At 40.1% G+C, this 26,693-nt stretch overlaps 1 protein-coding gene across 5 annotated transcripts in view; it reads right to left on the minus strand.

Annotated features, from left to right (window-relative positions):
• Positions 1-6,667: 6,667 nt before the first annotated feature.
• Arhgef6 (Rac/Cdc42 guanine nucleotide exchange factor 6) overlaps positions 6,668-26,693 on the minus strand; it is a 106,898-nt gene continuing 86,872 nt past the window's right edge. For 3 of the 5 annotated variants that reach the window (XM_021152941.1, XM_029473345.1, XM_029473346.1), the window contains 12 exons: positions 26,498-26,557; positions 24,153-24,299; positions 21,568-21,654; positions 20,732-20,810; positions 19,786-19,931; positions 18,591-18,716; positions 16,991-17,011; positions 15,780-15,873; positions 14,352-14,429; positions 12,118-12,217; positions 10,024-10,078; positions 6,668-8,820 (listed from right to left, as the gene is read on the minus strand). In XM_021152941.1, coding sequence (XP_021008600.1) covers positions 8,680-8,820; positions 10,024-10,078; positions 12,118-12,217; positions 14,352-14,429; positions 15,780-15,873; positions 16,991-17,011; positions 18,591-18,716; positions 19,786-19,931; positions 20,732-20,810; positions 21,568-21,654; positions 24,153-24,299; positions 26,498-26,557 — 1,134 coding nt within the window. In that variant the 3' untranslated portion in view covers positions 6,668-8,679. The remainder of the gene's footprint in view (positions 8,821-10,023; positions 10,079-12,117; positions 12,218-14,351; positions 14,430-15,779; positions 15,874-16,990; positions 17,012-18,590; positions 18,717-19,785; positions 19,932-20,731; positions 20,811-21,567; positions 21,655-24,152; positions 24,300-26,497; positions 26,558-26,693) is intronic. The other 2 variants (XM_029473343.1, XM_029473344.1) reach the window with 2 other exon arrangements.

The raw sequence follows: 26,693 nt of genomic DNA on the forward strand, positions 1-26,693 counted from the left end.
CACACGCACGCACACATACACACACACACACACACACACATACACACACACAGAGTCAGGCTATTGTTGGCTGGTTCTCTTGTTATCTACCCTGTATCTGTCTACAGCACTGTCAGGTCTGTAGACAGGAGCTCTTGGCCTGCCCATTCCTCCTGATGGAATGACTATATTTAAAGAAATCTGTTGTAGCTCCCTGAAATCTCCATTGTTTCCATAGTGAACTTAATGATTATGTTATTATTTATTTTTTGATTAATAAAGACCCTCTAACATTATTGTTGTTGTATAGCTCTCTTCCAATTTGTGGGGAGGAAGAGGAAGTATTTGGAAGGAATTTTGCCAACTCTTTTTGGTGGGAGGCTGTTACCATAAACTTAGTTCTCAAGCTGAGCATACAACAATTTATATCAGTAACAACATTCTTTCTGCAAGTCTGCTATGGCCTTTGATAGATGACACGGAAGTCTGGTCAGTGAAAAGCAGTCTCATTCTCTGTTCCCACCTTGTTTTGGAATGGTAGAAGGAGACTGGAGAAAGAGCTGTAAATGAGAAGCAGGAGCCAATCTTTCTGATAGCTGTGCTCTAAGCAAGAAGAAAACAGAGCTGGAACAACCTGAGGGTGACTTTTGGCTCTGAACCTTCCACTGAAGCCAGTGGGATTATTTCTTGCTACCTTCAACTGTGATGTAAGAAATGATAATGTAAGAAACTCAAGAGTTTAACTGGTAGAATGTTTTGATTAAAAGAAACACATTCATCTAAAAAATTACTAATGTAAGAATAAAAAGGAGAAAGTGTCTTTCCTCCTGTCCTTGCTCTTCAGGCGTACGGATGACACAGCTGTATCTTGATGAGAGCTCTTGTAATGTGAAGACTCACCAAAAAGCTGAAATTGTGCTGGACAAGCCTGTGTGTCTATACACATCCCCCAACAAGAGACTTTAGGTATGAGCAAGAATGATGTTTGTGGATTTAGTAACTCAGTAGAAATGTGTGTGCTGTGCCTTTGTGCTCAGAACTGCAAAGGAGAAAAAAGCGTCAACTGAGCAAACTCTGCATAAGCTGCTTAAAGGACGTGATGCAGAAGCCATGGCGGCCGAGTAGATTGTGGCCATGATGCTCTTACAGTGTGGGCCTTCCTTAGGAAGGCCAGAATTCTACGTCTTCTTGAAAGAAGGCATTAGTTCAGTCAAAAGGGAGGGTAACAACATATGTATCATAATTCTTTCTTCCTTACAACTGATGGATATGTTGTGGCATAATCTTTCTTATGCAGTTTGAGTTAGTGAGAATAGGATGGGCATGCGACATCACTAGTTTAGTAGTGTGTCACCTGGAGAGATAGATTTTATTTTACTTTTTATACACTTTAAGATAGTAGTCTCTTTTTCTTTGATTATTAGTATTACATACATATATTTTTGATTATTAGTATTACTATATATATGCATAAATATATAAATATAACCCACTGAGTCAATTTTTGTTGGTCACATGTGTGTAGTTTCAGAGCTGACCACTTTGTAAACAGTATCTCCTAGAAATAGCTGTACAAATAAGAACAGAACACCCCAGGCATATTTTTAAAAAAATCTTTGTATAGTCATGTTTTCTTGTTTAGAACATTGCTCCAGTGTTTCACCCTACATTCTTGTTCCTTGGGAGCTGTTATCTTCCAAATTAGTTCTACTTCTAGTAAGGAATTTGCTCAGAACAGCTATATCCAGCTGGCTATGGTAGTGTGCACCAGAGATACCAACATAGCTTTGGAGAAATGAAAGAGAGTTGCAGCAAATTCAAGGCCAGCCTGTTTTAGCTATTGAGATCCAGGCTAGCCAGGCCTGCATATTGAGATTCTTTAGATTAATTAATTAGTTAAATGATTGTAAACAGAAGTAATAGCATTGATATAAAACGCTGCATTTTCGAGGCCACCTTCTCCTCTCCTAGAATCTCTACTGCCCTCTAGAGCTGCTTCTCACAGCTCCATCCCAGATATTTTTTTTTTTTTTGACCTTGCACTCCAAACAACCAAGCCCCCAGCCTCTCACCTTATTTCCTCACAAGGTCTCCTTGCTAGTTCAAAAGCCTCTAAATCCAACAATTCACCGTCTCCTTCTGCCCTACATTCCCGAGGGTCTCTCTGCTCCAAATAGGCACGGCTTTAATAAACACTTTCAAGTTACTAATGAAATACTTTTGAGGTAGGGAAAGTTTGGAGTTTGACTTGTTTATTTTAGCATTTTTGTGGGGAGAGGGGACACCTAGACCTATGTGTTTTTGCAGGGCTTGAATTCATGGTGATCTTTCTGCTTCCAATTCTCATCCTCCTGGGATGACAGGAGTGAGTCACCTAGGTAATAGTTTGGATTTTTATGTCCCCTAGAAGTCCTCTACCTCTCATCAGTGGGCTCAGGCCCTCGGATCCAATGCATACAGATGGAACTTTGGATCTTGCTACCTACGGGACAACATCTTCTGTCAGTGTTGCTCATTCCACCAGTTGCCATCTTCCTCTACCCCACTTACCAAAGCAGAAACCTGTCTTGACCGAGGATCCTCTTGCTTCCCGCTCCCACGTGCTGGAATTAGAAGTCTATGCCACCATGCCTGCTTTGTTCAGTACTAGGGGGTTAAACCCAAGGCTTTGTGCATGCTGGGAAAGCAGTGGGCCAGCTGAGCCCCAACCCCTAGCCCATAGTGCTGTCTTGATAACCATGCTACCTCTACATTCCATGGAAAGCTAGGGGAGAAAGAATTGAAATACACTCTCATTTTTGTTTTGTTTCCAAACAAAGTGAAAATGAACAAGGTACAAAATATTGCAGTCTTTGCTGTTTGGTAGGAAGCAAGGAACCACAAGATGCAAATGTCTGCTGTGACATGCTTTCAGAGCAGGAGTACCCCACTTAAACAGAAGCAGCAGTGCCCTCCTGGGCTTCCAGTGGGAATGTATTTTGTGGTGTATTCAATTATTGCCATTGGAGCAGATTCTCTATATGGAGAGTTGCTCTCTCTTTGAAGAAGGGACTTAGAGCTGAGTGTGATTGCTGTTCTGCTCGTCTTGTAAGATAGAGTTGTATTCCAGGCTTCACAATTTATCAGTTTTATAACCATAGACAAATCGTTCAACCTGACAGTAAGTGTCCACATCTGAAAAGTTGGCTTTTGTTTTTGACACAGGGCCCAGGTTGCCCTAGACCTATGTGTTCCTTGCAGGGCTTGAATCCATGATGATCTTCCTGTCTCCAATTCTCCTGGTGAGGATATTATTTTTTGTACAGTTGATAGGGTTGATGAGGTCAGCAGAAAGTCCAAGTAGAGTGCTCTCTCAGGCTCATCACCAAATGAAGCACATTGTGGAACCCAGAGCAGTGGTCTGCATTCCGCACCGCAATTGGGTGAGGGAAGGGGGCATCCTAAGGTAGATCCCACTTGGTGGCTCCGACATCTGATAGCCCTTACCTGTGAAGTGGAAGGAAGAAAGCACCAAGTGTGGAGTGAAGTGAAAGCAAAAATACAAAGAGTAAAGAAGCTACCAGGAGAGAGACAGACTTCTGTGAGGGAGGGAGAGGAAATGGAGGGGGAAGGGAGAGAAAGGGGAAGACAGAGAGAGAGCACAAAGGGCCATGTGCAACCGTGCACACCTGCAAATCTGTAACTCTAGCACTAGGGAGGCAGAAAACTAACAAGTTCAAGACCAGCTTAAGATACACTTGAGTTTATTCAGCCATGTTTGAGCTACATTGTGAGATTCCTTCAAAAATGAACAAACAAAAGACCACTTCAGTTGCAAAGAATAGAGTTTGAATACAACAGAGAAGCCACTTTGAGGTATTGAAAAGCAATTCCCTAGATTTGACAAGTGTTCACTGGTAGACTAGAGATATAGCTCAATTCATAGTGCATGCATATCATGCATGAGGCCCTGGGTTTAATACCCAGTACGTCATAGTACCTGGCTTAGTAATGCACATGTGTAATCCAAGAATTCAGAGGCAGTGGCAGCAGAATTGGAAATTCAAGATCATCCTGGGCTACATGGTATATCTGAGGTCAGCCTGGAGTACACAAGATTCTGTCTCAAACAAACAAACAAACAAACAAACGCAAAAATAAACACAAAATGGAGCTGCTTGCGGATTTCACAAGGGTTGTTAAATGGGCACAAAAGGCAGAAGAAGAAATGTGGTATAGAGAGCTCAGTTCCAAGAGATAGACCAGAATATAGGCTCAAATCACACCCCCACCATGAAGTACTATATAATTCAATATCTTGGTACTTTTATTCACCTGTTATATGGAGAATAACAGCAAGAAAGACCTGACAGTGTTGTTCAAGGTTTACATGAGCCTAAATATGTGAACTATTTAACCAAGTGCTAGTATGTGGGGCTTAAATTTAACTATTCAAAGCAAGAAAGAACCAGTAAGGCAGCTCAGGCAGAGAGTTAATTTAGTCTCTCCAAAAATGTGGGGACAAGGGAGTGAAAGGCAGTGGGATTCTGGCTTCACAATCATTCCATGGAAGTTGGACCCAAATGCTGCTATAACTACTGCCTGTCACTGCTACTGCTGCAGCGTCACCCACAAAACTTGAGCAGAGACATCACAATGTGGACTAAAGAGACCAGAATATGTTGGGAATGTCCTACAGGCCACTGGAAGGCTGTCTAAATTAATACTCTCCACTCCACCCCAAATATTGGCATAAATGAAGTATATGCGGACCCTCTTTGAATCCAGAACCCTTGCTGCAACTTAACAAACTGTATATTTGCTCTTATGTTTTCAGGAGGAACATGGGGAGAAGAATAGACAGTATCTAGCTCAAATAATTCCCTGTCTCTGTCTCTCTGCCTCTGCCTCTGTTTCTGTCTCTTTCTGTCTCTGTCTCCCTCTCTGTGTGTGTGTGGGGGGGGGCTGTGTTTGTGGGGGTGTGTATGTGTGTGTGTCCATGAGAGAGTGAGGATGTAAAACGCATAGGTAGGTCTACGTCAGGTATTGTTTACAAGACTCATCTATCTATTGGGTTTTTTAACTTCATTATTATAATGTGTTTATGATAGGTAGGGCATGCACATGCAGCATTTCATGTAGGGAGACAGTTGAGGACAACTTCATGGAGGTGGTTGTCTTCTTCCATCCTGATGAGTATTCTAGGAATTTAACTCAAGTCATCAAACTTTCAAGGCAAGCACCTTCGCTCAATCATCTTGCCAGTCCCACCTTGGTTTTTGAGATAGGGTCTCTCCCTAGCCTAGAACTTGATGAGCAGGCTAGGCTGGTAGACCAGCAAGCCCCAGGGATCTACCTGTCTTTGTCATTTCAGTTCTGGGACTGTAGGTGCAAGCCACCACAGCACTATTTTGACATGTATTCTGGTGATATACTTTAGATCCTCCTGCTTTTGTGGCAAGTGCCTCCCCAACTGAGTTGTCTCCCCCAGCCCCCAGCTCATAAGTTTCATCCTACCTGCTGACACCAGAGATCACAACTGAAACTATCACAGATGGACAAACCCTTGTAAAATGCAAAGATGCAGGAGCACTTGCATAGGAAAATGAATGTATCTCTTCTAGTGTTGGAAGGAAAATTGTGAGATATAGTTCAAGTAGTTTGTAAGTTGAAGCCAGAAGATGAAAGATAGGGCAGTTAAGGAAAGTTCTATGTCACTAGTGGGTGACATTTGCTCACTACATTTCAGGTATGATCACAATATGAAATAAAACCTTAAGTGGAAAAGGTAGGTTGGGGGAAGGCTGATGCGAGTGGACTAGCTAAAATTTCCAACCTCAACCTACTCCTCACTATTTCTTAAAGAAACAGAATGATTGAGTACTAGGCACTTTGTCGGGATCTAGAGTAACCTAAAGCTGGTCATGATGTTAAGCACACTTTGATCTGAGCACTGGAGAGCCAGAGGAAGACAGATCTCTGTGAGTTAAAGTCTGGCCTGGTATGCACAGTGAGTTTCAGACTAGCCATGACTACACAGTGAGACCTTGCTGGTGATAAATAGATGATAGATAGATAGATAGATAGATAGATAGATAGATAGATAGATAGATAGATAGATAGAAGGTTAATGGAATTATTGTAAGGATCTATGAATCAATTGATGGATAGAATTATGGTATATACATAATGGAATGCTACTCAGCTTTTAGAAAGAAGAAACTAATTTATAACAGCATTAATGAACCTGGAAGGCATTGTGCCAGGTGAAATAAGCCAGGCAGAGAAAGGTGAATGCTGCAAGATCTCATTCATTCCTCACATGTGGAATATAAAAACAGAAACTCATAGACATGTAGGGGAAAATAGGAGTAAATCAGGGCATGAGTGAGGAAAAAGAAAGGATAGTATTTTAATTAAAGTGGACAAAGTTTCAGTAAGACAGGAAGAATTTGTATGTATACAATACACTGACTATAGTTAATATTTGTCTATCTCAAAAAAGTTAAAAGCAAAGACTTTCAAAGTTCTCACTACAGACATTGTAATAGTTGAGGCAACGCATGCATGGATGTCATGATGTATGCGTGGAATGAAAGCTCACACCACTGTCACCAACAATTCATATTTGTCAGCTAAAAATAAAATGACATTTAAAGAACAACCGTCCTCTACATCAGTCAGTAAGAAAAAAATGAAACACACGATCTTATTTATAAAGCACTGTTTATTCTTGTTTATTGAAAATGTCCATTTTAAAAGTCTTTAAAATAAAAACAAGTTTAGAAAATCTGAGCTCCTATAAGAAGGGACATAACAGAGGGGAAACTGAAAGGCCCCTAAGGGCAGCAGTTTACTTCCAGAGTATTGTAAACAACACAACTATGGAGACATGACTGTGGGATTAACATGGCTTCATTTCCTTTATATTATTTAGTGTGTAAGCATGGGCAGCCCACTGCACAAGTTTCATTATCCAGAGTATCAAGGGCTTCTCCTCATAAGGGCAAAGTCCCCAAACATGCATATGTACACATCCTTTATGAGACCTTTCAATGTCTTAAGCAATGAACTAAATTATTTGGCGACCACAAAAGTGGTTTTTCCTATGGACAAATTTTGCACATTGATTGCCAACTATCAACCAAGCACAGACAGGACAAATGGGAACATGTGGGTTGCTACTGTTATTCCTTTTGTAAAAATGTTTTACATGAAAGATGTCTCATAGAAATCTCTGGGCTTAGAAACAGGACAGCTGTTCTTAGAAACCTTTACTCTCTAAGCTGACAAAGATAGCTCTATGCGATTGTCTGAGGTTGGCCTTCAGGAATACTCCATATCCTGTGGGTGCTATAATGTTGGCCATGTAACATGAGATAATAGCACTGTACCATAAAGTTATGGAAACTGTGAGAGCCTCCATATCACAAAGGAAAAGGGCTCCTCAACAAGCTTTTAGGCCTCAAGGTTGGTTTTGAAACAACCCTTACAGGGCCCAATCAAATAATATACATGTAAGCCTTTGGTTGGCTTTCTGCATCTCTTTCCAGTGACTTTGCCATCTGGCCAAGTTGTCCTGTCATCTGAGGAGGTAGGTGAGAGCTGTGTTCCTCCATCCTCAGCCCATTTTGACTTGTGTTGAATTTAGGTATACAGTGTTCTTCTGGGGCTCTCTGTGAAATCTGCTTTCTCACAGGTCACTTTTCTGGACCACATACAAAGTCAATGGTTTGACATTATAATCAACTTGAACAAACTAGTTTCAAACAGTCAGCTTCACTGACAGCCTGCTCCGGCTAGGAGGGGCCCTTTAACTCAGGGTCTATAATCTGGCTCATCATCCACTGATGAGTCCAACTTCTCATTGCAGAAACCAGAGCTTGGTGAGATGGGATGGAAGGTGTACAAGGGCACAATATTTTCTCACCCAGGTTGTTTAGAAAGGTGAAAAGGCTGTCATGGGAATATTTAAAGTAAAGTCACTGCTCACAGTAACTGACAAGATAAGCAAAGCAAATCCATGATCATTGACACCCCACTTTGTATGGTTGGCTAAAAGCATGGGGTTGGGGGGAGGTAGAAAACTTACATAGAGGCAGAGGGCTGGGCTGTAAAGCTACGCTATACTAGGGATAAGTACTCCATCAAGCTGCTTTGCCCTGCTGCTGAGGGAGGACTGCCTGAAGCAATTTGTTGAGAGACTTGGTGCTGGTGTGGATGGTTGGAGTTCCTACCACACTGACTTTTAAATGGACAACAGCACAGAGAGCGTAAGGGCACTACACTGTTCTTGATCTCAACAGACAACATGGGCAATAACTTCTTAAAGTACTGAAGGGAGCCATATGATAGTCAAGGGAAGTGCAGCTGGGTCACTGGACAAAGGTGTTCATTTTCACCTACTCTAGACATAGCCTGAGAAGCTTAGCCTCCAGCGAATTAGGTAGTAAAGGGCTGTTGGGCATAGCAAAGTATTGGGGCCATTTTGGGCGCCACGTCAGGCTATTTCCCCCTGTTAAAACAAGTGTCAATCAACTGATAACCAAGCAATAAACACTGAATCAAACAGTGGAGGGGAGAGGGGGAGGGGAAGGGAGAGAGGAAGAAAGAGAGAGCATCCCAACACCACAAAGCACAAAGCTCAAATGCACAGTGAAACCATTCAGCTGGCCACTTTAACGAATGCTGAAGGCACTGTGCTCAGCTGCACAGTGATGGTTACTGGAGAATTGAGGTCTTGCTGCTGGATTCAGATCGAATGCATTCATCTGTTTGTTTCAACAGCTTCCGGACCAGCTTCTCTAGGTCCTTCCTGGACTTCAATTCTTCTTCCAGACATTGCTTCATTTTTTTATTCTCCTAGAAGGGAAAAGAGTTATTAATCACTGAGCTAAGGCAGCCCTTCTCGGGGTTCTTCCCCCTCTTATTTCCCCTCCTCATCATATCATCCTTCACACTGACTACATATTCTGAGAGCAGGCTGTCTCTTGGTTCTCTGCCTGTGTGTAAGCAGCCTCCTACACTCTTCACTTTTCTCCAAATGTTCTTGCAGACGGAACCTGCAGCACAGACAACTTGCTCCATGCTTTTTCATTCAGGATCACTTTTCTCTCAATGCAAGCATGTGCTAAGAGGCTCCCCAAATATCCCTGGTGCCAACTTCTTCTGAGTACCAGACCCATAGGGCCATATCAATGGGGCAGATCAAACACCTTAAACTTATTATGTTCTAAAGGGAACTTAGTATCACTTCTCCCACTACCTGAAACCTCTTCCAGTGCTTCTGGATCCTTGAGAGGTTGCCCACCATAGCAAATAAGACAACCAGGGAAGAAGCTTCTCTAATGTCTGTTCTCTCCTGATCCTTGCCCTGTGCCATAACATGCCATAAGCTTCAACTCTGCAATGTCTCTTTATATTTGCTCTATTCCTCATGGCCCCACTGGCCGGCCTCAGCTTGCGACTTCACCATGCCTCATCCAGGATATGCTAAGCATTCCACAAGTGCTCCTGCAGGCCCTGGACTCCCCTCTTCCCTATGCATCCCCTTCTCACAGGTACAACCAGTCTTATCACATATGGAACATAGGACCACACTGCCCATAAATTCACAAACCACCACAGACAACTCTCTCTTCCATCTTTCCTTACTAACTTCTTTCCTCTTTTATATCTCCTTCATTATTCCCTTTATTTGTTTTCATGACAAGGTCTTGCTATACCAAGCTAGCGAATCCATGATGTCCTTACCTCAACCTTCCTAATGGCTAGGATTGCAGACAGGTACCACCATACCTGAGCTTGCTTACATTTTTTAAAAGATGTGTGGGAACAAGAAAGCTGTATCTAAGTTTGGGACTCTGCTGCATATATCTAAATAGAAAGGCTCAGAAATTCAAGGCCATATGGTAAAATAAATAAGACCCACCTGATACCACAAAGAAAATAGCAACCCTCCCTTAGTATCTGCTCCTGGGCTCTTCCTGAATCCCTCTCCCAGTGGCAAAGAAGACAGAGCAATTCTATTTTTATCTGAGAAGATAGCTTTTGGTAATGCATTACCTGCTTCAGTTCCTTGACCTCATCCTTCAAGGCATAGACAGTATCAACAAGGCTCCTAAAATATACAGAGCAAATTTATAAATGAATGGTTGGTACTGAAGTGCTGATAAATAAGGAGCCTACCATTCTATATAAATACAGAGATGGAAATATCAGTGGGTTTCTACTTCATGGGGAGAAAGGATGACCCACATCCTTTCTCTTCATAGGAGGAAAACTCTCTTCACACGTGCTCATTTCAACACCATGTTACAGCATCATTTCTATACTGCACAGTTCGCTTCCCACTCCCAGCTCATGTGACCAGAACGCAACAGATTACAACAATGAAATGTGTTTTCTTTTTCAATTTGAGGATATGGTAGACAAATTAAAAATGATATATTTAAAGTATACAGCTTTGGTGTGTTTGTCTTATGAAATTATGCCATAAATGAAATTATTATCACAACCATCACCACATGTATTTATAGCTACAATTTGTGCAAGAGAGAGACAGAGAGAGAGAGTATTGAGAACACAGGAGGTCAATGCTCTTAGTAAATTTCAAGTATAAAAAAATATTGCTATTTAAAAAAAAAAAGCCGGCCATAGTGGCACACGCCTTTAATCCCAGCACTTGGGAGGCAGAGGCAGGTGGATTTCTGAGTTCGAGGCCAGTCTGGTCTACAGAGTGAGTTCCAGGACAGCCAGGGAGATACAGAGAAACCCTGTCTCGAAGAACCATTATATATATATATATATATATATATATATATATATATATAGAGAGAGAGAGAGAGAGAGAGAGAGAGAGAGAGCTATTAATTATAGTCACTGTTAGATAGACTAAAACTTACCTATCACCTTATACAATTGAACATTAAACTTTTTTTTTATCAGCATCACCTATTTCTTCTACCCCCTCCAAGTTTCTGGTCTACTCTGCTCCTATGAGTTCAATTTTTAAAAACATGACTATTGTAGCATATATAGGGTCTTGTGATAGCATAGCTTTAATTATATTGTAAGTAATATTTACCCCTACTCTAAAGCTGCAGCAATAAAACCAAAGGATGAGACTCTTTTAAAAGGTTAGCTAACCTTTCATAACAGAGAATTAGGACATTAAAAAAATAATTTTTAAAAATGATGATGAAGTTCCCTGGTTAGTGCTGGCATTCCTTGTTTCTCGATTTCTTTCAAATCAAGGAACGTTCAGATCAGATTTTAGTTGGGGATTATTTTAAGATTAATTTTTATGATTGATGTGTACATTTATGTGCATGTGAATGCAGGTACTCAAGGAGGCCAGAAGAAGGCGCCAGATCACCTAGAACTGGAATTTCAAGCAGTGTGAGCTAGCTGCCCTACCTGTGTCTTGTGAATTTAACCAGAGTCCTCTGAAAGATCAGCTAGTGCTCTTAACTACTGAATCATCTCTCTAGGCCCTAGGTTTTCGTTTTCATTCTGTCACTTACTGTCATTCTGAACTTGTGTAACCAGTTTTCTTTTTGTCTTGTCATGGCTATTACTTTCTTTATATATGAAATAAGGATAATACTACATCCCTTGCAGCCTTCACAAGGCTATGATGACTACTATATCAATAATAATGCTCTTAATAACAATAATTACTATAGATGGGCATACATTTTTGAGTGCTAACCTTTAAAATTATTATATTTGATCACAAAACATTTTGTGATCAAAAAATAACACAGAAAGTATTTCCATCACTCACATTTTACAGATGAGGAAAACAAATTCAGAGAGGTAGAAGAGCTAGCCCAGGGCGATCCTGACAATACACAGCAAATTGAGAGAAGAACTTGGACTCTAGCCTGTTCTCTTGAGCAGGACTATGTATGTGCAGCATCCCTCCACGGCCTTTGCATCAGCTCCTACCTCCAAGTTCTACCCTTGTTTGAGTTCCTGCCCTGGCTTCCCTTGACGTTGAAGAGTGACCTGAGAGTTGTAAGCTGAGATAAACAGTTTCCTTCTCCAACTTGTTCATGGTTATAGTGTTTTATCACAGCAACAGAAGCCCTAAGACAGGATGTCATGCCTACTTTAGGCCCCAAACATGTCAAGAAAGCAACACTCTCTACTCACTTCTCTTCAATAATGGTCTGCCCATTACTTCTGGTTTCTTCAATAATGAGTTTCTCTTCCTCGGGGAGTAGAACTTGTGGAACAGAATCTTTACGAGTACCTGTAAGTGATGATCACGATCATGTAAGACGGGGTAGGGAGTTACCAGAGGCAGTCCTAGGTATTTGCCCCTTTCTATTGTAGTTACAGCAGAGACATTCTTCATGCCCTTGTACTCAAAGGGCAAGCATGCCACTTTTACATTTCCCGATAGGGGAGACTCTAAATGACCAAATGACCTTATTTTGTCTTCAAGAAGGGGAACTGATGTGGTAGGAGTCCCAGACTTTTCTGTTTTCCCTTTCCCAGAGCAAAGAGCTCATCACTGATCACCCAGTCTCTGCATGCCTCCAAGTGTCACAAAGCACATCCCATGATCACTGGGAATTCTTTAATTTCAGTGAAGATCAGGCTGAGAGGCAGCACTGCTCTGGGGTACAACATGGCAAAATGGGCTTCAGAAGCAACACTCGTTTCTTCCGTGGTCCTCTAGGAAATGCGGAGCAGCCTAAAGCTATTTTGGTGGTGGGTACAGTGGAGCTGGGAGATTATCTCAGCAACAAAACTCAGGTTTCTTCACTGCTTTCTGCCCACACTGCCTCTCCATCCTGGCAATCTAGATCCTTCCTCTCTGGGTTCAGAGACATAATCTTTGGTCTGTCCAAGTCACTGTCTAGGTCACTGTTTTGGAAGAGTATCCTGCACAGAGGTATACATTCACTGCTTTTCCTTGACCACTTCCATTTCCCCAGAGTAAAGATGTGTTTCCCTTTCTGTGTTCAGAGAATGGCTCTTCATCAGTATGCAGAAGATAAATGGATGGATAAAAGAAAGCCAAGAGCAGTCATTTCTATGGAAACAGGACATTAGACTGGCCCATGCTGCTGCTGAAATGTTGGCCACATCTGAGTGTCAAGCGGGATACTTCCTACATGTAGAAGGGAAGGTAAGAAGGAGGAACAAAACTGCTCTTTTTCTTAGGGCAGATCACATGCCTGAGCTTTTACCTCTAAGTACAGGGCTAGACACTAAAGCTAGGAAAACAAGTGGTTCAGAGGTGAGGTAAGGTCAGATTTTGTATGAGTGATGCTTTGGTGTCTCCTCGTCCCCATTTCCACCCTACCTTTCACAATAAAACTTCTCTCACTCTCCTCCCCCAGCTCATCAAAACTTATTAGAACTGAGCATGCCAGAAGTGCAGCCAGGTTGCATCTGTGGCACACTGTCCCTGTTCACAGTGAAATGTATTGATTTCCACATCAAATGCTTTCCTTTTGTGACAGCCTGTGAGATGTGTTACTTTGTGTTAAGGCAGTCTCTTATGAAATCCCTCTCATTCCGAGTAAGCAGCTGGTCAGCAGCTGTGAATACTACAGCACCAGGGGATGTTCATTCCCTATGCAGATGAGAAAAACTTTCTAAAGGGGCTAGTTCAGTAATGGCATAAAGTCTGAGATGAGAGAAAACAAAATATATAATCTGTGTGACCTAGACTGGGAAGAGCACAACGGTTTGCCAAAAGGCATCACCTAGCTTTCAAGGGTATAACCTAAAAGCTGTTTAGGCAAATGCCCAAATCTCACAGCTCCTTGAGACATTTTATACATTATGAAGTCTCAGCTGTGTAGCTACATTTTTCAGATTTTCAGAGCAACTTTGAAACCCAAGTCTGATGAAGCATCGCTCACTTCAATACATAGCTGATGAGAGATAGTATTCTGACTTCCTTTCCTATTCTGCCTATAAGACGAGATTAGCATCAGTTTGCAGACACAGGAACTCTCTGGGCTCTTTAATTCCTAACTAGTGCTGGTGGAGGTATCTGTGGAGATCAAAAGAGAGTGACTTTAAAAAATTTTTTTCTCATTTCTGTGTCCTAAAGTGTGATTTTCTCATTTTCCACTTTTTTAAAATTTTTTTCTCATTTCTATCACCTCTAACGTTTTCCCTCTTGCATCTCTTTCTCTCTGGGTGAAAAGCAACGATTCACAAGCAAACCACCCAGTAACTAAAGCACCTTATCTGAAAGATTCAGTCCTGCACCTCTGCTCTGCACTGAGTCACATGCTTTTCATACCCTGCAAACCCCATCTTATTGAAGGTTTTTTTTTTCCTTCTAAGAGACAGTGAGCACTAAACAATAAAACCCCATTCATTAGCAAAAGCAGTATGTCAAATTCTAATCGAGCCATTACCTTGTTGAAAACTGGCGCTGGTGCAATAAGCTTCGATCACCTTAAGAATCTGAGCATCCTCTTCCAGGGCAGCAGTACCTGTCAAATTTAGTCAGTAATAACTTTTGCTACATATATGACCCCAAACACTCAAAATGATGTGTTGTGCCCATCACTGCCAAGGGTTTGCAGTGTTTCTGAAAGGCAGGTAGAAATTTGTTCAAGCCCCACGAGGCAAAAGAATGCTATCAAAAATAACCCCAGGAGTTCTGGGGTCATTACCCGGGGGAAGGAATGTTGCTTTGAAGTTCAGAACTCAAAAGCAATAAGGGTTTTATTAATAATCTCTTGAAGGCTAAAATGATGGCAGTGGGCTTGGTTTGGCTCTAACTCTCATCCAGGACACCAAAGTCTTTCTATCACTTAAATTTCAAGACTTGCCTTCTTTAAGAGTCTTTTCCTGTTGACCCCACCCATCTTTTCAACCAGCTAGATATCACTTATCATCTCCCCAACTCAGTCTTTAAATACTCAGATGACAATGTTCCACTAATAAGTTTAGGTGACGGTGGGGTTGGAGCTTCAGGAGTTGAAGTTTAGCAAAGATATAATTTTAATATATTATATTATATTATATTATATTATATTATATTATATTATATTATATCAGAGTTTCATACAGTCCAGGGTTACAGCTAACTTGTTATGTAGCTGAGAATGAGTTGAACTTCTGATCTTCCTACCTATATCTCCCAAGCAGGGATTAGAGGCACATGCCACCATGCCTGGTTTATATCATGCTAGGGATCAAACTTTGGGCTTTGTGCATGCTCAGCAAGCACTCTATGAATTGAGCTATTTCCCTAGCCACAGGAAAGATTTAACTAAACTATACTCGCAACTGATATATGCATTGCTTGCTAAAACACTGATGTCTCCATGTATGCCCCAAAGTTTCCTTGTTCACAATTTTAGAGTCAAATACAGACATATCTATTGACTGGCTGACTTTGCAGGCATCTCCTAAATACAGCTCTGTTTTCTGATGTCAGCAGGCTGACTCCATGGGCAACTGAGGATATATCCCTGAGCATGAGACTGTCAGAACGATTTCTGTCCTCAGGTCCATTTGGTTTATCAGAAAAAAGTATTCCAGGCATCAGAAATCTAGAGGGAAAAATGTGCCCATAGAAAATGGGTACCAATTGGGGGATCTAAACCAGGTGGGGTGAGGTGATGCAGCATGAAAATGGTCCAGACTGATGTCTGTCAGAGTCAGCAGGAAGTACAGCAGGAGGAAGCTTATTCTGAAGACTTAGAAGTGAGCAAATTTTCTGTGTATTTTTTACAACAGATGATGCCAAGAACAAACTGCTCTAATTATCTGCTTTTTAAACATTGTCATGTTAGTTCACCCATAAATAACTTTGCAAAAGTACAGGCACATACTTTTCCTAATCACGTATTCTTCCTCGGATGCTTTCCTCTCCGTCTTTCTTTTGTGAAGAAACTTCTTCATTGTTTTGGGGCTCTTACTAGATTCCTGTGAGGGTAACAGTTTCTCCATGAATTAACATTCTCTTCCAAACACGAATGAAAATAAAGCAAATAAAATGAATCGGAATACATCTCTTATCAAGATAACATCCATTAGGGAAGGGTCAGACTTTTAGATCACACATACTATAAATGGCTCCAGTAAACTTGGAAAGGTTCAACAAAGCACAGGCAATGGCGTTGCCACAGGGATGAGAATAAGAATGGAGAAGGATGCAGATTGTGCAGGAGGGTCAGTGCCTTTAGGGTACCATCTGCAGCAGAAGTAATGGGATTTCAATCCCAGAAGAGTACCAGCATTCCTAACTTGTTTTATATTCACCATGGATAGTTGGAAGTGGATTAAGTAAGCGATGCAACTACTAATAGAACAGTTCTAAGAGCTTAAAACTGCTTGAGTAAGTTTTGCTGAGCAGTGGCCCTACAAAGGAAACCATAATTCCTATCAGTCAGATGGGAAAATTAAGGTGGAGAGAGAGATTTTCTCAGAGAGGAGAATTTCATGAAGGGTTTCCTGATAAATAAATTTGGCTTATATATAGCCAAACCACACCTTTAATTAGTGCTCAATAAAGGTGAAATTTAGTGTATTTGCTTTTTGCCACGTTTTTTTTTAAAGTCTATTCAACATTAATATGCAAATAAACAGATTGGAACACTTAGAATCCCAATATAGTACTCTGATATTCCATATTGTCCAGAATCTATGTATCTATATATCTATCTGATACGTGAGGTATAACTAGTATTGTAAAATATAGGGAACAAAGAATTTAATTGCTTTCGCTTAGCCACAGTGACTCCACTTACACTTAAAAAGAGGCAAACATGAAAACCACACGTGATTTAAGAAAAAAAAATAAGAGGAAAAGCTAGCATTAAAAACATAGGGACAACAAGCATTTTAAAGGCATGATATATAAAGTGATATTTTACAAGGACCAAACACAAGCCTGCTTTTGAAGAAAGTACTTACATGTCAGAATTGCATCTTCACATTTTAGCCACCAATTATAGCAAGGGACAAAACAAGCATAAAGGAAAGCTTCATTCACCAAAGGTTACAGCACAAGGACATTACGATGTCACTGTTCTACCCTTACCTTTAAGATATAAGACATCCTCTAAAATGAATATGTAAAGAAAGAAAAGATGAGCGTGAGAGGTTGATGGTTATAATGACCACATCCATTTATCAATAGCTCTAAAACAACATTTGAAATGTTAGTGTTATCATCAATTACACAGAAAGAATACCGCCACATTTCCCACATTAGTCTCAGATGCAATACCCTCATGCAAAAGTCCAAAGAATCCAGTTCTTTACCGAATTAAAAATGCCGAAAAATCACCAAAATGCACAGGACATAGCAAGAACATATTAATAACTCTCTTTCCCCAGCAGAAACAAAGTGATCATGCCTTAGTTTTAATAGATTAGTTATGTGTAGGATTAAAGTCAACTTGACCCTTCAGAATTTGCCTTGGTATGAATTCAGTAACTGACAGTTGCAAAATGTCCATTATAAAAAATGGGAATAGGTTACGATAAAGTGGCACTCCTGGTTCAAGTACTAAAAGAAAACTGAATAGTTGTAGGCCAATTGCAAAGCAAATCTGCAGGACCACTTCCTGCCCAAATTCTGAATAGGGTTACATTTAAAAAAAAAAAGTATGCTCAAGACTCATGTCTATTATGCCAATTGAAGGGGTTAAAAATCCTCCAGTGTCTATATATTGTTCTATTTTGCACTGAGAGACAGAGGCAACAATGAATGGGAACAAACGCATGATTGATCAAATCAAAATACACTCAAAACTGAGCAACATCTCCAGTATCAAAGCACACCAAACAGAGAATTATACATTGTCTTTATATCCAAATTCTAAGGTTCATTTCATAACTGTCAGCAACTTACTCTTCATACAACAAGACCTGAAGAGTAGTTATTAATAAATGAGAATCTTTTCTGAAATATGAAATAAGTAGAAATAAGTAAAAAGGGAAAACATCGCTGGATGAAAAAGGTAATAAATACTGTGTCATTAAGGGAGCTAGTGACTGACATGCCTTGACTACACTTGTAGAGCAAAGGACCAGCCATACTGGCCATGACATATCTTTGTAGCACACTAGGCAGATATGATGCCCTGTGCAGGAAGTTGCTACTGAGAAGCCCCTCTGTAAAAAAAGACATTCCTTTCATGTAATTCTTCTATCCTTCCTGCTATAGCAAACATTGCCTTCGTGGTTGAGACACATGCGTTGGTCTCATGATGTTTGGTGATTGGGCTTTATTGATCAGCAAGCTACAAAATGAAGTATCAGATATTTGATTAGAAATGCAACTTCCAAAGATGCGTTTCTTGTTTGAGATGTGTGTACATAGTTAGCTAATCTAAAGAATCATTCTCTCTTCGTAGAGAGACAACAGAGACACCTAAAGAAAACCTAAAGAAACAGGCAGTGTACTTTAACTGTTCAGTTCCATCAATGTGTATATATGGGGAACAGGGGAATGCAAAATTAAAAAGCAACCACTGAATCTAGCAAGTCAAGACATATATATATATATATATATATATATATATATATATATATATATCCTATCATAAATTCTAGCATATTCTCACTGAACTATTTGCAGTAAGCTCCAAAATTAGCTTGTCAGAAGCATTTTACACCATACATAGCAAAATTACCTCTTTATAACCTAGTGCTGCTGATGGTCTAAGTGGAGGTGCAGGTCGTAGGCAACTTAAACTCCACGGTTTTATAATTTGAGGAGGCTCCAAGGGTCCTCGGGGCTGTCCGGTAGAGCTAAAAGACTGGGAAAATGTCTCATGAGATGCTGGCAATCTGCCATCTGAACCCGACCTGGTACCACACAGTGAGAAAATGACAATAGCTTCATTGGATCAGCAAAGCCAGACATGAAATGGGGAATGTGGAATAGTGAAAGTGTCCAATTGGAAAGCTGACAGTTTCTACATAAAGTTATGGGATCTCTAAGGAACAGCACAAAATGGACTTGGTGTCCCATGATCCTGTCCTCTCTTTTCTGAAATTCCATTTAAGGCAGAAATGTATCCTCTGTAAGGGAGGAAAATGGAACAACAGAAACCAATCAAGGTTCAGCGATGTGTTTGGCACTCACTTAGAATCTTAAATGGATTATTTCATCCAACTAAACTACGACGACAGACTCAGCGAAGTGAAGAAACTGGCTAGTAATTGGCAAAGACAAGACTTCAACCCAAAGCCTGTGTTCTGCCACCAAAACAGACATCCAGCACTCAAAATAGGAATGTTGGCATTGCAGGTTTGAGTGTTAACAGACAACAGAGGAAAGCTTCCGTTTCACCCAGCAAGTACAGTGATATCTCACTAATTCCAATTCCACAAGTTATTGGTTTCTGAGAACCCAGAGGATGGCAATGGTAAAAGCGTCCCTTGCATGCAAGTTCCTGAGCAGATGTAAGAGGACGAGTTGCATGGAATTGTTCAAGCACTCAGGGAAGTGAGCTCCCTGCTTTGACTTAGCACATGAATCCTGTCTTGTTTCTAATTAAAACATTTTAGAAGGGCCTTTGGCAGGAAACACTTGGCTAGTAGTTAGCCAGGGTCCCTTAAGACTGCTGACCAAAAGCACACACACCTAAGTGAAATGTTTTGTTAATTTCAATGGGCCTCAACAATGATGAGCAATCAGAATCAGTGAAGTTTAACTGTACTTCAAAATCTACAAATAGAGACCACCCAAAGTCAAACGGCATGCTTGCTGCTGATTTTTAGAAATCTTTAGTAGGCAAAGTCTGACAGGAAAAAAAAAAAAGAAAGAAACCTTCATTAATCCTAATACTTCAATAATTCCAACAATTCCAATGGACTACCTACAGAATGAGTACTACATGATGATGAGGAGGTCTTAGACAATGAACTGCAAGAGGCTGGTCCTTTGGTCAGTCTGTTCAGCTGCTCCATCCACTCCTGGAAGTCCTGGTTATTGTTGCAATGGACCACAATTCTCTCAACCGTGCTACCTGTATCACCAAATTATGAGCATTTAGGAACAAAAGGCAAGGATCTGTCTCATAAACATACTTTGCAGAATCTTAGACACACTATAAAACCAAACAATAAACACACTGGCAATCTGGAAGCTCACATGTACTGACATGCCATCTAGTTCAATTTATTCTAAGAATATTGTATTTTTTTGCCCATTGTCCAAGACGAAAAAAAACATGTTGAAAAATCTTTAGGCAAGTACCAAATCTTAGGCTCCTTATTGGTGAGTACAGGTTTGGATAAAGCTGGGGACATTAGCCCTGTCTGTGTCATCCATGTAGAAGTACAGGCATTACAGGTAAATCACAGAGGCCCCAAAAATGGGGAAATGTCAAGGAGAATTATGAAGCCTGGGTATTTTGCTCAATTTGTATAGAAAGTTGTGTGGCTTCTTAGAACACAGCCAAGCCTTGCTGGTATATAGGTTGGTGATGAGAGTGGACAGAAGGCTGCACCTTTGGCTTCTTGGCCACCATGAACCATATGACAGTGAAGGAGAAAGTCAGTCTCGTTATTCTCCAGCTCTTACAAGTAGCTCTTAAGCAAGAGAAGATGGAAAGTACTGGCAAAGTTGAGACTATTAAATGACCAAGAAGATTCGTGGCTTCATGGGTCTACTTTAGTTATTCTGAGGAATGGAGTGGGCTTTGCCATATCCTCATAAAGCCTGCTGATGAACTACACGGGAAAATAATAGCACTTATTTGTTTAAACTCCACTTTATTCCAAAAAGGATTTGAAGTAGCTACATAGAAAAGAGAAAATTACCCACCTGTGATTTCGAACATACAGTCATTGCCTTCAATTTCATCCAATCTGTTCACTACCATCCCTGCTATTGGTATTTTTCCCTAGCAGAAAAAAAAAAGTCTTCCTATTAATTCTATGATTGTACATATTTCTCTCAGACTTTTGATCCTCTCAGGAATCACACGGCAAGACATATTTCACTAGTCTGACAAGAGATAAGGCTTCTATAGTCTACGTTTTAATCGGATAAGAAAGCAAGGGAGAAATGTGCCTTTGGCTAATACACCTTAAACCCCAAGCTCATGATTTACAAAACGGTTGACTTTCTAACTTCTTTTCCTGTGAATTGAAAAGCGAAAGCTCACATTTTATAAAAAGGGAATAATGGCTCTGACCACTAATAACGGAGAATCATAGCATATTGGTCTACATTTTAGGAACAGCCTAAGGAAGGTTTCATTCCCTAAGGCATTTAGGGACTGGAACCTTACAAACCGAAATCATATAACATGGCTGCAAATGCAGCCACAGGATCAAATGCCAGCTTTGTATTTCTCAGCAGTAATGATATGGGTCTGTAAACTGTTGCTGCTAATTTACCCAATTGTAGACTTAGATTTTATTTATACAACTAAAGACCTAGCTCATGAGTAGAACAGCAGATAGCCAGAGCAGGATTATACTAATACAAAGGCCTTTGATCTCAAGACCATCTGTTCTTCCAAGCTGTTTCACTATGATAAAAACATTCTGCTTTGGAAGGCCTGAGCTTCTAATGGCATGGTGTATATATCACATCTGAACAGAAGCCTCTTCTCATCTGGCCTTTGATAATTTACTTTATATAGATCTACTCACCTGATACATAAAGCCACTCATCCGAGGACTTGCAGACAACATTATCAAGACACTTGAAAACAGCAGAAAATATCGTTCCTCTTTCTCCTGAAATAGAATAAAACTCATGAAAGGGGGAACCAAAATTGGACTGCTTTTATTAAGACCATTTGAAATCACTCCCTTGAAAACTAGAGCTTACATAATCATCAACCTGAGCATCTGCAGTGAGTTGTAAAAGGATAGCCAACTCAAAAGCACCTAATAAGTGTGTCCTGAGTGTGTGAATATAAGAACCCACATAGATTATGTACCAGTGTGACATGATAGTCTAGACACAAAGTAAGTTTCTCAAGGTTCACAGAACTAAAATATAACTTTGCTTTGAATAGTAGCAAAGTGAAACAACTTTCAACAGCTAAGAAATTTATTAATATTCACAGTTGTTGAATTATTTCTAATCATTAATACTAGGATAATTATACGCTCAATGGATAAAGTACCTGCTGTTCAAGCATGTGGACCTAGGTTAGGATTGCTAGCAACATGTAAATGCTGAGCACAGCAGCAAGCATCTGTTACCAAGATGAATGGTGCAGGCTCGTAGGCAATCAGACCTGAGGGGCTCACTGGCTCACCAGTCTAGACAAACTCAGTAAGCTACAGTCAATGAGAAACAAAATTGGAGTGTAATAGTGGAAGAATTTATTGTCTCTACACAAATGCACATATATAGACAAGTGCATACACACACACACACACATTGAGAGACAAAGCTTCTGTATGGCATGCAAGACAAATAAATAAGTAAATAAATAAATAAATATATTTTACATTTTAAAATATAATGGCTTGGATTATTTGGTCTCATGAATGATACTAGAAATCCAACCCAGGGCCTTGAGCGTACTAAATCTACATTCTTCCACTCCCTATTTACCCCCAGCCCAATTCTGTGGGTGTTTGCGTTGGTACGCAAGATATTTGTACACATTTATAAGAAACCATATTGCATTTCAATTTTTGTACACATTATATAATGACCAAATCCACGTTTTTGGCATATCTACTTTCTTAAGCCTTTATCATTTCTTCATGTTGAACACACTCAGAACCCTTTATAGGGCCAGCAAAATGGTGCACTAGGTAAAGACTTGTCTGCTAAGCAAATCTGATAAATGATCTGAAGAGCTGAGTTTGATGCCCAGAACCCATGTAGTAGAGAAGAGAACCAACTCCTACCAGTTGTCTTCTGACCTCTACATGTGTGCTTTGGCACACACATATACATACACAATAAATAAACAAATAAATAAATAAGTTTATAAACTATTTTTAAGATATATTATAATGCATTATTTGCCAACTACATTTTTATGATTGCACTAAAGGAAACCTAACACACAAGGGCTGCTCTGATCCTCATAACAGGGTCACAGTAATTCCACTTCACACAATTATCCTCATGGCTGTCTACTCATTCTCCTTTCCACTTGAGTAGATTAAAGCTTCACAGCTAACTGCTGGAACAACCATTATTCTCTCGTCTCTTTTTATGCCTAGTTTTCCTTCCACAAACATTGCCCTTCTTCATCAGCCTCTCCAGTTCTACTGGGTTCTCCTCTTTTGCCTTTAACATATGCTTATCGCTTTCTGAAGGACCTGGCACACCCTATGTGGTTCCTCACTTATAATATCTCATTTCTTGACATTTTATTGCCAAATTACTCCCTGCCTTCATTTTCTCTCCATTGATCCCCTCCTAACTGCACTCTCCCGCTGCTCTCTCAAAGTCATCAATAACTGCCTTCTAGCAAAATCCAATGGCTTCTTTTTGGTCCTCACATTCCTTGACCTCTGATCCTTCCATGGCACTCAGCTTGCTGGCCATTTTCAAGTGTTCCTCCAGGAATTTCAATGACACCATAACCCCCAATTCTTTTCTGTTCTCCTATTTGTGTCCTGCATCCATCCCCACAATGGTTCTTCCTCCTTTCATCCAAGGATTTCATCCCAAAGCTGTGAATGACTTAATAGTTCCCTCATTGCTCTAACCTTCCCCAGGGTGTCTGCAGTTTCAATAAGATTGCTTATTAACCCATAGTAATGAATCTCTGCCACAGGCATGTCAGAGGGTATAGAAAGGTGTCATGGAGAAGGGAGACAACTCTAACACCCAATAAATCATACCAGGTGACATGATCAACCTTTGTCCCCTACTGTAGCCTCTTCCTAAAAGAAATAATCCGTCTTCAACCGCTGTGCTCCTCTTTGGATATGTACTTCCTAGAAAGGTACATCTGTCAGAGACATTTAAATCTCTGTAACACTGACCTCTCACCTACATTTCCATGGTACATTAACAGCTGCTTACAGGACAGCTATGCATAAATACCTAGGGTCTTTTGAAAGTTAACAGGTGTAAAGTATATCTGCCATCTTCTGTATCCCATAAGTTACCCCTTTCTGTTGCCATTACCATCAAAAGGGTCTCAAAGTTACCCTTTTCTTCCATTCCCTCTGCCACTACCCTGGTTGATCTTGACATAAGAACTAATAATGGAAGGGAACTATGAAACTCGGAAGAAGCAATGCTGAGGACTTACCTCACAGGCTCCATGCTGCATCACTACTTGAGACATAAAGATCACATTTCCCAAAGTCTTAATATCATCTCCTTCCCATGCCTGAATAGGTTCTGAAAGGATCTGCAATTCCAGCTGCTTTCTCTTTCTCAGATCTTGGCACTGCCCCTGTGGATACCAAACAGAGTATGATGCAATGGGGATTTGGACAAGATGAGATGGGGAAAGTTCTCAGAACAAGTTCAAAACAAGCCATGGCTTTTGAGCCCTTATTTCTCACTTTATCCTTTGTTCTTATCCTATGATCATCTATGCTCCTGCCAGACAAACCAATACACTATGTAGCTGTTAGCCTTTCAAAGTCATAGGAAGAGGGGAGCATTCCCATTTTGTCAAAGCATCAAAATAAAGTGGTAAGAGGGGGGGTATTTCTCCCTCCCCATGAAGAGTCTGGAGAGACAAGGAACAGATTCCTACCAACTAGAGCCAGAAAAGCAATCAGCCCTTCACTACCATAGGTAAATAGGGCTGTAATTACAAAGCAACTTCATTATATCAAGTATGCTTACTCTCCAAAAAAATAGCAACTCGATAAGAAAAATGAACAAAATCACTCCCAGAGTTTTGAGAACAGAGACTGGCCAAATTTATTTATTTATTTATTTATTTATTTATTTATTTATTTATTTATTTATTTATTTAATGCCACTGTGAATCAAACTGAATTTATCATGAAACAGGCATGCAGTGTTCCAACTTTATTTAGGGAGCAACAGGACATTTTTTATAAAATATTCAGGTTATTTTTATTCCTAAAAGGATTAGGGAAAATAGATATGAGTGGCTTTCATGATGATTAAGTTGGAAATTCAAATTAAGAAACAGTTTGCCAATACAATAGAGAGTATGAAGAATATGGAGAGATATAAAACCTGTTTCAGAAGACTAAAGTTATCTTGGAGTGATTTAACAGTACTTATTCCAAAGTGAATACAAGTCTAAGCAAATGAGTTATTACGTTACTGCATCCAAATTAATGTAGTATAATTCTTTCTGGTAGTACATTTTTCTATAAAAGTCTGTTGCTTCATTCAACTAAGACTTTAAGAAATAAATACACTACAGATTTTTAAAGTGCACGTGTTTGCATTAAATATATTGCCACCATCAAAACAAGTTTTAACATGACAAAAAGGAGACGTGTTTGCTTTGTGCTGGGAGCCCGGTACTTTGGTTTGTTGCTGTTACTGTTCAGACAGGGTCGTGCAGCTCACTATGTAGCTGAGGCTCTGATTTGAAAGTGGACCTTTTGTCTCAGTCTCCCAAGTGGTGGTCTTACAGGCCAACCCCACCATGCCTGGCAGATACTTGAATTTGCTGTACTGTTTGCTTGCCTGTTTTTTCAAAGGTCTTCTATGTTCCTTTACATACAATGAATGCAAGAAAGACAGGTTACAACCAGTGCTATGCCATGGGTTTGCGTGAGCTCTTCTACAAAACTGAGCCATGTGAAATGCTAACATTTTACCATTTTTTCCCTAACAACAGGAATAAATTTCTCACAATACCTTGCCTGATCTCCAGCTTTCTCTTTAACCACTGACACGTCAGCTACTTATCTTTCAAAAGCAATAAAAGTGAATTGATGGTGACTGGTAGGCCATAACCTTCCAGCAAGGATCAAAAGCCCACAGAAAGGATCCAAATCCCACAGAATGCTTTAGAAATGTCAAATATATCGAAACTTAGCCCATTACTCAAAATAAAGGGTTATTTTTTTCCTCCTGAAATGGCATTCAATGGTTTTACATCAGTAGGTTCAAGGAGATAGGTTAACCTTGATGCTCAAGATGTAAGATTACAGCTACCTCTGGTAGCAGTCTATATTAAGCAACTTCATTTTAGTACACTGTGTTTTTCCTTTTAGGAAGAATTTCTTTTTCATATGCAAAAAAACAAAAAAAAAAACAAAAAAAACAAGTTCACATCTTTTGGCACAAATAGTGAAATTCAGTATTGATGCCAATCAGTGAATGACAAGTTATACAGACATAGGGTGTGCAAGGGGGTAAATGCAAAGAAATTAAAAAAAAAAAAAAGGAAACCCCCACCTACACATCAATGCTTAATGTGGCCAAGGCTTTCAACTGCGACTGCTTTATATCTTCAGCCTGGCAACCTTTCTTAGGTAAGCATACTTTGTGAAGAACAAAACCAAATGCAACAAATCATGGGCCTACTGTGCTCAGAGCTTATTGTTTCTCTCCGGAGGACTTTTGCTTAAGGAAAGAAACGGCACACACAAATCACTCTTTCAGCAACAAAGTATACAAAATGGAGAAGGACAATCTGAGAACATCACCTACCATGAGTGTTTTGAATGCTATGATTGCTTTCAGAATATCCTGATGGTCTGGATGAGTGTCCTGTCAAAGGAATACATTTACAAACAGTATCAGCATGTGCATATATGTATATAACAACCTTCAAAATAATTAAGATAGATAAATAATAAAAACAGTATTAGAGGAGAATGGATGCTGCCATGGATGGAATGAGTTG

This window comes from Mus caroli, chromosome X (assembly GCF_900094665.2).
Source record: "Mus caroli chromosome X, CAROLI_EIJ_v1.1, whole genome shotgun sequence".
Lineage (NCBI taxonomy): Eukaryota > Metazoa > Chordata > Mammalia > Rodentia > Muridae > Mus > Mus caroli.